Genomic DNA, 14261 nt, shown 5'->3' on the forward strand with positions numbered 1-14261 from the left:
GTGATCCGGGCGGTGTGACGCCAGGCGCGTCCTTCGCGGGGGACGATGGGAGTTGTAGTCCGGAGGGTGGGGAGACACACGACCGGGGAGTCCCCGGCGGGTCCGGGAAAGGGGGTCCCGGCGCCGGGGGCGAGCGGCGACACCGCGGGCAGGTCCCGCGCAGGAGCGGGCGAGCCGCGGGCAGAGACTCACCCGGAGCCGGGGCTGGAAAAATAGAGCCTTTATTTCCCGATGGGGCGGGGGGTACGGGGGGCGGGTAACGACCTAAACTACAGCCGCCGGAGAGCCGACAGCCGCGGAACCGGGCAGGAGCAACCGTGACACCCCCCCCTCCCCGGGAGACCCCCTCCGAGCCCCCGCACAAAATCCGCCGCCAGCCCTTCCCGGCCCCGGGGCGGGGGGGGCAGCGCTGCCCAGCCCCGGCCCACGGCCCCGGCCCCGGCCCCGGGGGGGGGGGGGGGGGGTCGGGAGGGGCAATCGGGCCCGGCCTGGTTGTAAAAAAAGACCCCGTGGGCAAAGAGTATAAAATCGTATCAAAATCCCTGCCGGTGTCGGGCCGGGGCGAGCGCTGCACCCTGGGGTGCCCCCGCGGCAGTGGGGCGGTGGGTGCGGGGTGCCCCCCACGCCGGGGGGGGGCGGGTTGGGGCTCGGTCTGGCGGAGTCGGACCCGGTGACCGGGGCGAGGCCGGAGCTGGCGTGTCCTGGGCAGCGAGGAGGGCGGCGGGCGAGGGTCCCCCAGGGAGAGGGTTCCCCAGGGAGAGGGGCCCCCACCGCCCCCCCGGGGTCCGCGGGGTCAGTGGGAGCTGGTGGAGCTGGAGCGGGGGTGCCGGTGGAGACGGTGCTGACCGCCGGCCGAGCAGCCGGGGAAGGAGCGGGCGGAGCGGGGCGGCAGCGAGAGGGGCTGCGAGTCCGAGCCCCGGCGGGGGTCAGGGCTGCGGGTGTCCCCCCGCGGCGGGCAGGGTCCCTCGGCGCCCACCCAGGGGTGGACGGCGGGGCTGGCGGCGGCGTGGGCCGAGCGGCTGCGGACGGGGCAGCGTTTGGCCGGGGGGCTGGCGGAGGGGGAGCTGCGGGAGCTGGGGGGCGCGGGCGGGGGCGAGGGGGGCACGGGGGCGGAGGGCGGCGAAGGCCGAGGGGGCGGCGAGGCGGCCGCGGGCAGGCGGTGGGGGCAAGCGGGGGGCTGCGGGCCGCCCAGGCGGCCCTGGAGCAACTCCATCATGCGCTGCAGCTCCCGGCTGAGGTGGGAAACCTCCTGGTTGAGGTGGTTGATCTGGAAGGGGAGGGAGAACGGTGAGCACCGGTGGATGCCCCCGCTCGAGCCCCCCCAGCCCCGGCCCCCGCCGCACCTCCTGGTTGAGCCTCCTGATGTTCTGCTTTATCTCCTCTGCTTCCATCGCCAGGGCCGGCCCGCCCGCGTCGGTCCCTGCCGGGGAAGACACGGCCGGTGGCGGAGGGCTCCCCGAGCCCCCCGGGCCCGCGGCCGGCGCCCCTGGCCGTGCCCAGCGGCTGCTGGAGGTACCTGACGTGGGGGAGTCCCTGGCCGCGCTCTGCAGCGGAGGGTCCACGTTGAAGCAGAAGGTTTGTGGCTCTGAGGTCCCGCCATTGTCTTCAATCCCGTCCACAACTCTAAGGCAGGGAGGGGGTGAGAGCTGGCCAACATCACCCCCTCGCCCCTCCGCCACCATTCCCAGTGGCCTCCTGGGGCCCCACGCAGCCCGGCCGGCACAAACCCGCAGCAGCGGAATGAGCCACCGGCATGTCCCAGCCTTACCTGGGGCTGAGGTCCGGCGGGCCATAGGCATGCAGGGAGGGGATGAGGAGCTTGGCTGGCCTCCTGCCCACACCGCCCTCCTGCTCCGGGAGCCGGGAGTCCCTCCGGCACTGCGGAGAGGGGCTGCGGCCCCGGCTGCAGCGGGCAGGGGAGCGGCAGTTGCGCCTCAGGGCTGAGATCTGGCACAGCTCATCGCCCAGGAGGCTGCTCAGGGAGCCATGGCGCGCCGGGCTGCTCAGCTGGGGCAGCAGCAGCTTGCGGCGGGTGATGGTGGCAGGCGAGTTTTGGAAGACCTCATCGGGCTCCTCCTCATCCTCCACAATGGAGGGAAGGGGCTTCTCCGGCGCAGCACCGCTTTCCGAACGAGGCTGCGGGCGGGCACGGGGAGAAGGTCAGGGCTGGTCCCCACACGGGTGCCAAGGCCAGACACGGCCACCCCTAGCCCATCTTTCCCCCAGCTCGCCCCTGGCGTGGCACAAACCTGCGATGCCTGCGACAGCCGTGGGGACCGGGAGTAGCGGCAGAGCCCCTGGGGGGAGAGCAGATGATGCCGGCTCAGTGGCACGCGGGACCCCTGCACGGCTCCACAGGGACCGGCCACAGGCAGACACGGTGCTGGGCATGCGCCCACCCACTCCCCGCCTCGGCACGCAGCCATCCCGGACTCTCGTCCCCCCTGGACAACCAAACCTCCCCCAGCCCCGTGCATCAGCCCCATCCCCGTCAGCCCCAGCACTGGCCTCTGCAGCCCCTCGCCTGCTCTCCTTCCTCTGCTGCTGTCATGACACTGATGAGCTGCCCAACCTTGGCCTGCATGTCCCGAGCCAGAGCCAAGGCTGCACCCCAAATCCCAGCCCCGGCTCAGCCATCAGAGCATCAGCTCCCCCGGGAGCATGCCACTGGCCGGGGGAGGGTGCACAGGGATTCTGCAGGACCCAGCAAGCTCTGTTTGCATCCTCCACCCTTGGTTTATTTATACCTCTCCTGGGTGATGGCCACTTCGGGTTGTGGTAGGGCAATCAGGGATCTAGAGAGCGACCTCCTACCCCAGCTCTACAGGGCCTGGGGGCGGTGAGTGCTGGGGGGAGATGCTCTGGAGGAGCCCCCGGCCGCTCAGTGCCAACACAGAGCCAGCATCAGAGACGGGGGAGGAAAAGCGCTGCAGAGCTATTTCTGCAGCAGAACATCCCCCCAGCTGCCGGAGTCAGCAGCATGACTAAACCCGGCAGCCCCCGGCGCTGCCTCCTGCGCACCCGGGGCGGGGGGGGCCGTGCCCCAGCTACCTGTCCTGCATTGCCCCCCCAGTCCCCTCCACCCCCCATTTCCAAGCCTTCCACCCGCCTCAGCCTCCTGCATTGCCAATGCTCTTGCTTCCAGTCCCCTGGGTTGCGCAGAGCTGCGAGGAGCTGGGACGGGACATACCTGCACGGTCGGGGTGGCACAGCCGCAGCCCCCGCCCCGGCCTTGGAGCCTGGGGACTGCGAGCAGGGAGCGGACAAACTCCCCTTCTGCGGCCATGCGGAGCCCCAGCCCTGCTCCGGTCTCCAGGGCCGCAAGGACGGGAAGGGGCCTGCGAGGGAGGACACGCACCCACCTCCATCTCGCTGCCCTCCCGCAGGTTGAAGGTCAGGTCCTGGTGGATGTCCGCCGTGAATTTGCTGGCATACTCGGGGTAGAGCTGCAGCACCTCGCAGAGCCCCCGCAGCCCAATGTACTGCAGGTCGCAGTAGGTCAGCGCCTTCACGTCTGCGTTGGTCTTGATCACCTGGTCCGTGCTGCACAGGTCGGCTCCGATCAAATCCCCTTTGCCTGCAGGAGGGGACCGGGGTGGGCTAGCAGCACGAGCCCCGGGCCCCTCACCCGGCCGGGCAGCAGAAGGGGCTGGGGGAGAGCCCACACCGCCTGCCCTCACCCAGGATGGCCAGGACCACGTTGTCCTTCAGCACCTCGAGGGAGCCGGAGCAGACGAAGTAGTTGGCCTGCAGCGCATCGCCCTGGCGCAGCAGGTACTCCCCCGGGGCGCAGAACGAGGTCTTGATGTGGAGCGAGAGGGAGCGGAGGCAGCCCCGGCTGGCCGTCTCGAAGACGGGCAGCTGCAAGATGTCCTTGTTGAGGTGCATGGCCACGTCTGCCCGCAGCTCATCGGGGAAGTCATGCAGCAGCTGGGGAGAATGCGACCAGGGTGCTGGGGTGCAGGTGGTGGGGAGCAGTCTTCCCCGCAGCCTGACATCCCCAGGGGACGGATCCCCCTCCGGAGAGGAGCATCTCGCCACTCAGCTGCCCTGGCTGCCTCGGCAGAGCCCAGCAGTCCCAGCTGGCAAATGCAGGACAGCCGTGGCTGTGGTCACGGGCTGCCTCTGCTCCACGTCCCTGAACCGTTCCCTGTGCTGGCAGGAATGTGCCCCAGACCTGGCACGCAGCTCTGTTCCCTCCAGCAACGGAGCATGGACATGTGCACATCTGCACAGGCGCACGCTTGCGCACACATACATACACACACTGCTCTTGCACTCTCATAGCTGGCCCTGCCAACCCCATTGCCCCCACGCTGGGTGCAGGACGAGGGGGTTCGGAGGTGGGCTGGCCCAGCCCGGCCGACACCTCCTACCTCGTTAGCATCGATGCCGTTGTTCACCGACCAGGTGGTCTGGAAGTACTCCAGCAGCCTCTGCTTGAGCTGCTGGGGCAGGCGGTGGACGCGGATGAAGTCCTTGAGGTCCTTCATGCGAGTGTGATAGAGTGAGCGGCGGGAGTACATGCGCTGGATGATGGCCGTGACGTTGCCGAAGACGACGGCGTGCATCAGTGCTGGGGGCCGGGAGGGCAGCGTCAGGCCCGCCGAAAGGCCGGCTGGGTGGGGGCTGCGGCGTACGGGGGCCCAGGCAGGGTCTGGGCTCTGCCCCCGCCAACAACACAGGGGTGAGGAGTGCAGCACGGGGGGCTTCTCCCCTGACCCCAGCCCCAGGGCTGTCCCATAGGGCACACGTCTTCATCACCTCCCCCCGGTGCCCTGCCCTGCCCAGCTACCTGATGCACCCGCTGCTCCAGCAGCCGGAGATGAAGCCCCCCAAGCCCTGCCCCACTCCCCGCCTCACCCCCGATGAGCATGGTGCAGATGGAGAAGATCTTCTCGGCGTCGGTGTTGGCGCAGACGTTGCCGAAGCCCACGCTGGTCAGGCTGCTGAGGGTGAAGTAGAGGGAGGCGATGTAGGCGCTGCGGATGGAGGGGCCCCCCACTGAGTTGTTGATGTAGGGAGCCTCCAGCCTCTTGCCCAGCTCGTGCAGCCAGCCTGCCAAGCACAGCCAGGGGTTAGCACTTGCCGAGGCGCCTGGTGCCCAGCGCAGCTCCCGTCCCTGCCCCAGCCTCGCTTCGCAGGCAGGAGCCAGCCAGAAGGGCCGTAGCTCCCGCCACGGCCCACCCCACGGGACTCCCCTCTGCCCGCTCCCTCCTGCCAGCAGCACGCAGCGGCACGGCGGGGGGAGCCAGGCGTCCCGAGCGTGCCCCCCGCCCCGCGCAGCCCCCGCAGGCAGGCAGCCCCGCTCACCGATGTCCCAGGTCTGGGGGTCGTTGCTCTCCATCTCCTTGCGGCCGATGACGTACCAGATGCATGCCATCCAGTGGGCCAGCAGCGCGAACATGGACATGAGCAGGGTGAGCACCATGGCGCTGTACTGCGAGTAGCGGTCCAGCTTCTGCAGCAGCCGCAGCAGCCGCAGCAGCCGCACTGTCTTCAGCAGGTGAACCAGCGAGGTCTGGGGAGCGGGGCAGGCAAGTGAACCTGGCGGAGCTGCAGGCAGGGGTGGGAAGGGACCCCCCCCACCTCCCCCCAGGGCAGGGACCCTTTACCCCTCCCCACAGCTGCCAGGAGGATTGTGGGCTATGGGGCCAACTGGGAAGAACTCGTCCCCAAGCAGCCTTCCACCATGCCCAGCAGGCAGCCCAGGCCACAGCTCATCAGGGCACCAGATCACCTTGGGAGATTTGGGGTGCTGGAGAGGGGGAGGGAGGTGGCTGGTGGGAGGGCGAGCAGGAAGCAGTGGCTTTGCTAGCAGAGGCTGTGATTAGTGATGCTGTGCTGGCAGAAAGCTGATCTAATCTATTTGCGAGGGGAAGTCTCAGCAAGATGCTGCACCTTGCCTGCAGAGATCTTGGACAAAGAGAGCCAGAGATGCCCTGGCTTAGGCAGGTGGGCTTGGACGTGCAGCAATGCTGAGTGCCCCAGGGCCTCCCACCTCACACAAAGCTCCTGTCTCATCCTTCTGCCTCCTGCCAGCGCTTCATCGGGCAACCTCGCAGGAGCCCAGGGCCATCGGACGGGCAGGGGCAGCAGGCAGGGGCTATGCCAGAGCAGATGTTGGGGTCAGACCCCACCGAGGTGGGCCAGTACAGAGTTGCTCCCTGGGTGGCTCGGCTCCGCTCACCTCTCCGCTGCCCAGAGGGTCCCTGCCAGGGCTGCCCGTCCTGCCAGCCACAGCTCTACACCCCCAGCTTGCCTGGCCCTGGCAGAGGCAGTGGCAGCAATGGCCCTTGCGGCCGTGGCCCCAGGAACGTGCCCCTGCCTCGGACATGGTTGTTTTCCTGCCGGGCAGCATCATCGGGGCGTGAGCAGAGCCAGGTTTGGCTCAGGGGGGCAGTTCCAGCCCCAGGTGCCCTTGTCCTCCCCACACGCTGCTCTGCCTCCAATAAGCGTAATTACAGTCTCTGCGCTCGCCTCCCTCCTCCCCTCCCTGCCCCAATTAGCTGAGGATGGGAAGGGGCTGGTGCCAGCAGCGCACTTGCGCAGCCCATCACACCCGCTGCGCTGCGGGGCCCTCGGGAGCCCAGGGATGCTCAGGCTGGGACCTGCCTTCGTCACTGGCGTGTGCCCTCTTGTGCCTGCACGCGTGGTCTCCCCCCCGCCAGAGCGGGCAAAATGCAAGTGCCCCTCACTGCGATGGGGTGCACGTGCATGCACAAGGTATTTGCACGCAGATGTGGAGCTGCTCTGTACAGAGCACAGGCGTGCTGGGTGCAGGGCGGGTGCCTGCCTGCAGCTCCTGGAGCGGTGCCTTGGCAGTTACTGTCGTTTGTGGCAGCCTCTGGTTAAATTAAGATGCGTGGGAGGCTTCCCGCTATAGCTGCCATCGCTGCTTCCCCTCTCTGCCCGCGCCGCTCCCAGACAGGCGTGCGAGGAGCGGATCCCTGCGAAAGGGGCCATCTCCCCCCCGCTGCCCCGGCCCACGGTGCAAGCAGCACTCACCACGGTCACGTTGAAGACGTAGAGCAGATCGAAGGGCAGAGCGGCGATCAGATCCACGAAGAACCAGGTGGCCACGTAATGGATGCAGATGGAGCGGGGGTCATACACCACCTGGCCTGACTGGCTCACGTATGTCGTCCGGAAATTCAGGATGATGTCTGCCCCGGGGACAGCAGAACCAGCCCTCACCGCCCCCGCCACAGCCAGGGGAGCTGGGCAGGGGATCTGTGGCCAAGATGGGTCCCACTCCCGGGGTGCTCAGCACCAGCAGCAGGGGCAAAGCGATGCCAGCTCCCCTCTCCATCAACCCACCCTCAGGTCTGCTTTTCTGGCCGCGTCCCTGCCCCACCCAGCCATGTCCCCCATCCCAAACGGGTGCTTGGCCCCGGGCACCGACCTACCCAGGATGAAGAGCATCTCCACGGCGATGTCACTGACGATGGTGCTGCGGGCGGCCGAGAGGCTGTCCTCCGTGCCCGTGAAGCAGACGTTGTAGGGGACAGTGACAGCCACATAGAAGGTGGCCAACAGGATGAGCCAGTCCCAGAGGGCCTTGAAGATGCTGTAGTGGAGCAGGATGAAGCGGGACTTCTGCACCGAGGCCACTTTGTACTCGGGAATGGACGGCTTGTTCTCAAACACGTTCTGGGGGAGCAAGCGGCAGGGTGGCACACAGATGGTGCAGGCGCCATCCCGTGCAAGTGGTAGAGGCCATCGCAGTTCCCACCCCCTGAGTCCTGTCAGCCTGGCTGACAGCCCCAACGCCAGGGTGAAGGACACACTTTTCCAATGGAGCACATGGGTTGAGCTGAGGTCACCCTCAGAGATGGGCACAGAATGCCCGATTATGGCACCGAAATTAACGCTATGCTAATGCTATTAACAGTAATCCACTGGCACTGCCAGCTGCTGCCCAGAACCATCTCAGGTGCCAATTCGCGTGCTGGGGCAGAGCTACCCTCGTGCTCTGCCCGGACACGGTGCTCCTGGAGAGCAGCGAGAGCCCAGCCTGAGCAAGGGGAGAGCTGGGTCCATCGCACCCAAGCCCCCAAAATTCAAGACTGGCACACCGAAACCCTTTGCCTCCTTGCCAGCTCTGGGCCCTTGGCCGCTCTCGGCCGGTGGCTGACCCCCACCCTGGCTCCACGTCTGCAGGCGGTGCCCGTTGCTGAGCCCATGCCCAGGGACCCTGCGCTGGGGCACCCCAGCCGTGTGAATGGGCTGGCACAGAGACAACACTGGTCCCTGCTGCTGCTGGAAGCCCCGCTGCTTTCGCACCCGTGGCTGCCGCAGCCTGGTAACGGCGCTCCCCAGGGCCAGCACGGCTGTGCTGCGAGCGAGCGGCTGGGTTTTCCTGACAGCTAACGTGTGAGGAGAGACACAGCCCTGTGAGAGCTGCCAGAAGATCTGTTCTCCCTAAGGCAAGCTCTGGGCACCCGCTCTTCTCTCTCCTGCTGCCAGCGAACCACATTTGCAGCCTGGACCATGGTGCGGCTGCTGGGGATGGAGGGCATTTTAGTGCCTGGGGAGGCCAGTGAGGTGCGTGCATGGGAACAGCATCCTGGCGAGACCGGGCTTTGCTGTGGGGCTGATCCCAGGAAAGCTGCAGCACTGCCAGCCTGTCTGCAGCCCCAGCCCGGGAGGCACTAGGTGAAGCTGAAGGCTCCCCTGGGTCCTTACGCGGTTGATTTTCATCTCGCCACGGTCCCTCCGGGCAAACTGGTTGCTAAGCCGGTGCAGCACCGTCCGGCCCTGCCTCCGCGCTGCCCGCAGGTGTGAGCTCCCGGGCTTCTTGCTCCTCTGCTTCTCTGCAGCGGACGAGACATGCTGGATTAGTTGGAGCACTGTACCACAGAGCAGGGGCTGCTTTGGGGACCCCTCCTTGCACAGGTGTACAAAGGTGGGCAGGACCCAGCATGGAATGGGGAGCCCCTTTGGCATGTGCCCACTGTGCACACCGCTCCCCAAATCCCATCCCCATCCCACAGCCATGGCTCACCCTCCTTCTTGTCACTCAGATGGCTCCTGCCCCGGCTCTCTGTGATGTCCTTGAAGGAGAAGAGGAAGAGCACCACCTCCCCCTTCTCGTTCTTGATGGGCATAATGTCCAGCAGACACCAGAAGGCAGCTCCTGCGTGAAAAAGAGGGGTGGTGAAGGTGGGACAGTCCCCCCAGCCGCTCGGCAGCTTCACCCCAGGGCCAGCACGGGGCCAAGTCCCAGCTGGAGCCACGGACAGGGACCCAGCCCCATGCACCACTCACCACCCTTCTTGTAGAAGCAGACCTCGGTCTGGTACTCCTGCCTGCCGTCCAGCACCTTCTCAATGCGCTGCAGGACGGGCTCGCTGGTCTCGGCCCCATAGAGGAAGCGGCAGCTGCAGTTCTTCTGCATGACCTCGGTGCGGGCGAAGCCGGTGAGGTCGCAGAAGCCGTCAGAGCAGTAGACGATGGGGAAGCCGCGGCGGACCTGCGCGTTGGCCAGGATGAAGTTGCTGTCTGAAAGGAGATGCAGCCACCCCTGAGGGCTCAGGGCCACCCTGGGGGGCACGAAGGGCAGGCCAGCCCTCCTGAATCCCCATGGCTCCCTCTGGGAAGTGGACCCAGGTCTGTCCAGCTGCCAGCTGCCCCCAGAACTCGCTCATCCCCTGCCCTGCTGCCCCCAGGCCCCGTCCCGAGCAGGACCCCAGGCCCATGCACTGGAAGGGCAAGGAGCCCAGATCCAGCTCCCGGCTCCCACCGCCAGAGACGCGATCCCAAGCGAGGCAATTCATGCCTCCCCCTCGCCATCTGCCGCTCCCACCTCCCGCCGGGGCTCAGGCAGCTTAGCGGGAGCAGCGGCAAACCCAGCCAGGCACTGGCAGCCCAGAGGCGTTGAGCTGCAGTGCTGGGACCTCCAGCCCCAGGCGCAGCGTCGTGGTGGCACCCACCGAGAGGGTGGGAGAAAAGCCGCGAGCCTGGGGTGAGTCGAGAGCCCATGCCGAGCTGGGACAAGCCAGAGGTGAAGGGGAAATGCAGTGTCCTTGGTCTGTCACCACATTGCAGAGCTTCCCCAGCATCACCCTTGCCCTGGCAGAGAGATGGCACCAGGCAGAGGAAGGCCCTCGCCAGCCCCATGCCCTGCCCAGATGCAGAGGGGACACTTTCACCCCGCAACACCCCAGCCACCGGCCGGGCAGGGCTCTGCCCCCGGGGCCGCAGCAGCTCCTTGCCGCAGGCTCTGCGCCAGCGGGACAGATGGCCTCGTGCTAAAAGGGTGCCAAGGAAGCGGGGTGTGCGGCTGGCGTGGGCTGTGTTTGCACCCAGCGAGGGCAGAGCAGGGTGTCCCCAGCCCTGACACGCTCTCCAGCCTGCAGGTCCCCAGCCCAGCACCCCCGCACGCCCACAGCCCAGGCACCAGGAGCAGGCAGATGTGGTCTGCCCCCTCCCACAGCAAAGGAGGGGAGCCCGCAGCAGATTACAGCACCCATGCACCAAGAGCAGAGCCATGCCAGGGCAGCGCGGGCAGGGCAAGGGCAAAGGAGGTTGCAGGAAGGAAAGGATGGCAGCCACAGGCAGCCCTGGTGTGATGGGGGTGCAGCGGGGCCACCACAGCACAGCTCAGCCCAGGATTAGCTTGGAGAAGCAAAAATAGCTTGAAGCTGTGACTAAGGCCAGATTTTGGCTCTGGGGAGCCAGGATTACAGCGTTGTCCAGGATATGTTATTAGAAAAGAAAAAAAAGGGCTTGCATTTGGGAGCAGCTTTGCTGAGCAGGGGGACACGGCCCTGGGGAGCTCAGTAGCCCCCTGCCACGGTGGCCAGCTTGCCTGGATGGGCACCCTTGGGCCCAGCGGGCAGCGGCTGCCTGGGAGAGGCAGGGTTAACTCGCACGGCTATCACTGCGGCTAAAGCCCCTCTCCATGGCAGATAAAGCTGATAAGAGACACATCAAACCTGAAAAGCCGGACACTGTTTAAAAGTGCCTGGAAGGCGGTTGGTGAAGCTGAAGGCAGGATGCTGCCAGGGTGCTGTGGGGCAAATCCTGTCTCCCCGGGGCAAATTCCCAGGGTTTTGTGTCGGGGTGTTGCAGGCAAGTCCCCTGGGGACCCTTCTCCTCAGAGAGCCAGATCCAGCCCTGGGGAGCCTCTGCCCCTGCGGAGGGACAGTCGTAGGATCACCAGCACGAGGTGCACAGCTCGGTCTGAACTGGGGAAGGCTCAGGGGGCTGGCTACCTCGTTACGCATTACAGTCTCAAAGGTACCACCCCAAATGAGAGCCCCTGTAGGCAAACGACACCCTGTGTCATCTGGGGTGCTCCGCATCGCACCAGGCCAGGAGCCAGCCCAACATCGCAGCCAAGACGTGCCCCAAGCACGCTCTTGGTGCCCTGACGGTGCCATGGGAGGTGGCTGCAGGCTCCCAGTGCCATCTTCGCGCCAGTCCCTCCCAGCAAGGTGAGATACATCCAGCCCCTCAGGCAGCTGGCCTGGGAGGCCCCTGCTCCAGGTGATTTGGGGGAGGCCTGGGGTCAGCCCTGAACACAGCCCATCCCTGAGTGACTGCATGGTCCCAGCGGTGCTGGGAACTGGCACGTGGCGCCCCGGCATGATCCCCCTCCCAACGTGCCGGGGTTTGAATCCACCCTGGCCCCAGCACACGGACATGGAGGGGAGCCCACCTCCCGGCGACGTGCCAGCAGCACCTCCAGCCCCGGGAATTGGCCCCAAAACGGACGGTGCTGGGACAGCACAGGCCCCGCTCCCGCCCCTGCCGAAACACCCCACCACCGACCGGTATGCGCCTTGCCCAGGCACGTAACCCCAAACCAGCGGGCGCTTTGCTAACGGGGGGCTCGGGCAGGGCTGGCCGTGCAGCACCGGCGTTTCCCGAGGGCCCCGGGGGGGGGGGGTGGGGCTCCTCGGGGCAGCACCCCGACCCCCGCGCAGCGCGGGGTCACGCACAACCCACGCGTGCCCCCCGGGCCCGGCCACCGCTCGGGCACGGGACGGGCCAACGCCGGGGGGGCTCCCGGGGCAGCCCGCGCGGGGTGAGAGCGGCCGGGCCCCCCCCCACCGGCCCCCCCGACCCACGCCCGGCCCCGGGTCCCGCGCGGCCCCTCCCGCCGCGCCCGGGCTCTGTCCCTGGTGCTGAGCGCGGCCGCGCCGGCACCGGCAGCGGGCACCGGGCAGCGGGGGGAGCACCCCTGCCGCGCGGCGGGGGCGGCCCGGGAACGCGGCGGGCGGGCGGCGGCACGGAGCCCGGCCGCGGCCACGGTGGTTTCCCGGGACAGCGCGGACGGACGGTGCGCGTCCCGCCGAGCCGCGGGGGCTGCGGGGCCGGGCCGAGCCCCGGCCCTCCCCGCCGCTTCCCGGGGCGGGGGCAGCGCCTCCCCCTGCTCGGGCCCCGCCGTGCCCAGCGCGGACCCTCCCCTCTCCCCGGTCCCCTCCGCCCCGGCCCTACGTGTGCCATCGAAGCGGGTGGCGATGGTGTCGAGGAAGGTGTTCTGCGGCGCCAGCAGCCCCTTCATCACCGGCATGGTCCCGCCGGGCCGCCCGCCGCGGGGCTGCGGCCGCGGGGCTGGGCTCCGCCGCCGCCCCGGGCCCCTCCGCAGGTGCGGCCCCGGCGCCGCGGGCTGATCCCGGCTCGGCTCGGCCCGGCCCGGCCCGCCCGGGGCTCCCGCCCCGCCCCCGCCCCGCCCCGGGCCCTGCGCGCCGCCGGCACCGGGAGGGGCCTCGGCACCGGCGGGCACCGGCAGCCGCCCGGGGGCAGGTCGCTCTGCCCCGGGGGACACCGGTCCCCGCGGCCCCCGGGGACACCGCGCTGGCGGCGCCGGGACCCGCTCGGCACCGGGACTCGCCGCACCGGCGCCTGCTGGGCACCGGGAGGCACCGGCCCTCCCGGGGTCCGTGGAGGCTGGGGAGGGGGCAGGACGCGGCGGCCCGCGGGGGCAGCTGCTGTGGGACACCAGCCTCAGCCCCGCCGCTCGGGGCTCAGCCCTGGGGAGGGCCAGCCCGGGGGCCTGCAGGGCAAAGGCTCTGTCCTGCAGGACCCCCCGAGGGGCAAGCCAGGGGTGACAGGACCCAGCCGGAGCCCCCCCCCCAGGACCCTGAGCAGGGACAGGGCGGTGGAAGGGTGGCAGGTCGGGGCCCTGGGCTATGAGAGGGTGACCAGAGGCTCCCCGGTGCTGCGGTGAGGGATGCTCTGAGCCCTTCAGGGGGGCTTCACAAACACCCTCCGCTCCTGGGAAGCCTGGTCGAGGCTCAGTTCGCCCCAGTTCTGGTCCTGCATCCACCCAGCTGGGCCCATGCGCGCCCCTGGTGCAGGCACCACAAAGGCACCAGCCTTGCCGGCTGACCCGGGGCAGAGCTGTGCCACCCACCCCCCCAGCCCCTCCCCAGAGAGAAGGCAGAGCCGGGTCATGTCAGGCTACCGTTTATTGTAAAAGGCCAGCGGTGCCTGCAGTGCCCTGAGCAGGCTCGGCCAGGGCCAGGAGGAGGTATGTGAAAGTACTATTTTACACCGGGCATTGTGTCCCCGGGGTCTGTCCCCCCAGGGATCCCCTCCCTGCTCCTGCTGTTCCCACCCCTCTCAGTAAAAGCTCTTCGCAGCTCCCTCGGCCTGAGTCTTGGTGACGTCCTTCCCCGAGTGTCCTTGGCACTCCCTGGGGCTGGTAGGGCTGGCGTCAGTGCCCCGCAGCGCTGGCGTCGGCTGGACGTCCGCACCCACAGGGCAGCCTGATGCGTCGTGGCAGGCAGAGCCAGGGTGCTCCCCACGCTTGCCCATGGTGAGGATGCCCGCAGCGTGGTTGCCAGAGCTGTGCAGCAGGCGGTAGAGCCGGCTCTGGAAGGCCGGTGGGACGCTCTTCCTCTTGCCCAGCGTAAGGATGCCGGCGGCATGGTTGCCCATGCCATGCAGGAGGTCATAGATGCGGCAGGAGCAGGTCTTCTGCCGGCAGCACTCGGGCAGACTCTGCCGGGCAGCGGCCAGGGAGCAGAGCAGAAGCAGGAGCAAGAGGCAGGCAGCTCGCTGGAGCTGCTGGAGCAACGGGCAGCGTTAGTGCAGGGCAGCCTGCAGTGCTGGAGAGGGGGGGCTGCACAGCCCCAGGGCTGCCCCCTGGTCCTGCCGTGCATACCGGTGTCTTGGCTCCTGCTGCCCTCGTTGCTGCAGTGCTGCCTGCTTGTCCCCACTGCTGCTGAGACCCAGCCCCACATCCAGGGTGCACCTGGAGCATCACCCTTCAGTGCCCTGGGGCACAGCCAGCACCACACCCCTAG

General features: G+C 68.4%; 2 protein-coding genes across 3 annotated transcripts; both read right to left on the minus strand.

The window, feature by feature from the left end:
- Nucleotides 1–260: 260 nt before the first annotated feature.
- On the minus strand, nt 261–12603 carry KCNH4 (potassium voltage-gated channel subfamily H member 4). Of its 2 annotated transcripts, XM_049800704.1 has the most exons (16): nt 12448–12603; nt 9271–9504; nt 9008–9139; nt 8689–8816; nt 7410–7653; nt 7009–7166; nt 5314–5521; nt 4864–5058; nt 4377–4576; nt 3681–3930; nt 3363–3577; nt 2250–2297; nt 1769–2136; nt 1517–1623; nt 1344–1420; nt 261–1267 (listed from the first exon to the last, which is right to left on the minus strand). In XM_049800704.1, exons 1-16 carry the CDS (start codon nt 12521–12523, stop codon nt 794–796), a joined length of 3114 nt encoding a protein of 1037 aa, XP_049656661.1. In that variant the 5' UTR covers nt 12524–12603; the 3' UTR covers nt 261–793. The 2 variants fall into 2 exon arrangements, with proteins under 2 accessions (XP_049656661.1, XP_049656662.1); XM_049800705.1 differs by lacking the exon at nt 12448–12603 and having other exon boundaries at nt 9293–9364.
- An 818-nt stretch (nt 12604–13421) lies between these two features.
- Nucleotides 13422–14031, minus strand: HCRT (hypocretin neuropeptide precursor; the record flags this gene model as incomplete). The annotated part of the gene is made up of 1 exon (XM_049801106.1): nt 13422–14031. A coding segment is annotated over one exon (456 nt), but the record flags the coding sequence as incomplete, so codon positions are not given.
- Nucleotides 14032–14261: the final 230 nt, after the last annotated feature.

The sequence above is a fragment of the Accipiter gentilis genome, chromosome 5 (genome assembly GCF_929443795.1).
Source record: "Accipiter gentilis chromosome 5, bAccGen1.1, whole genome shotgun sequence".
Classification (NCBI taxonomy): Eukaryota; Metazoa; Chordata; class Aves; order Accipitriformes; family Accipitridae; genus Astur; species Astur gentilis.

Bases quoted from the DNA above. Each gene is read 5' to 3' on its own strand.
- KCNH4 (XM_049800704.1), bottom strand. From the start codon at position 12,523: ATGCCGGTGATGAAGGGGCTGCTGGCGCCGCAGAACACCTTCCTCGAC. The intron at 4,577-4,863 runs GTGAGGCGGGGA...CCCGGCCCCCAG, and splicing joins CTGCACCATGCTCATCGGGG to CACTGATGCACGCCGTCGTC. The intron at 1,624-1,768 runs GTAAGGCTGGGA...TCCCTGCCTTAG, and splicing joins CCGCCGGACCTCAGCCCCAG to AGTTGTGGACGGGATTGAAG.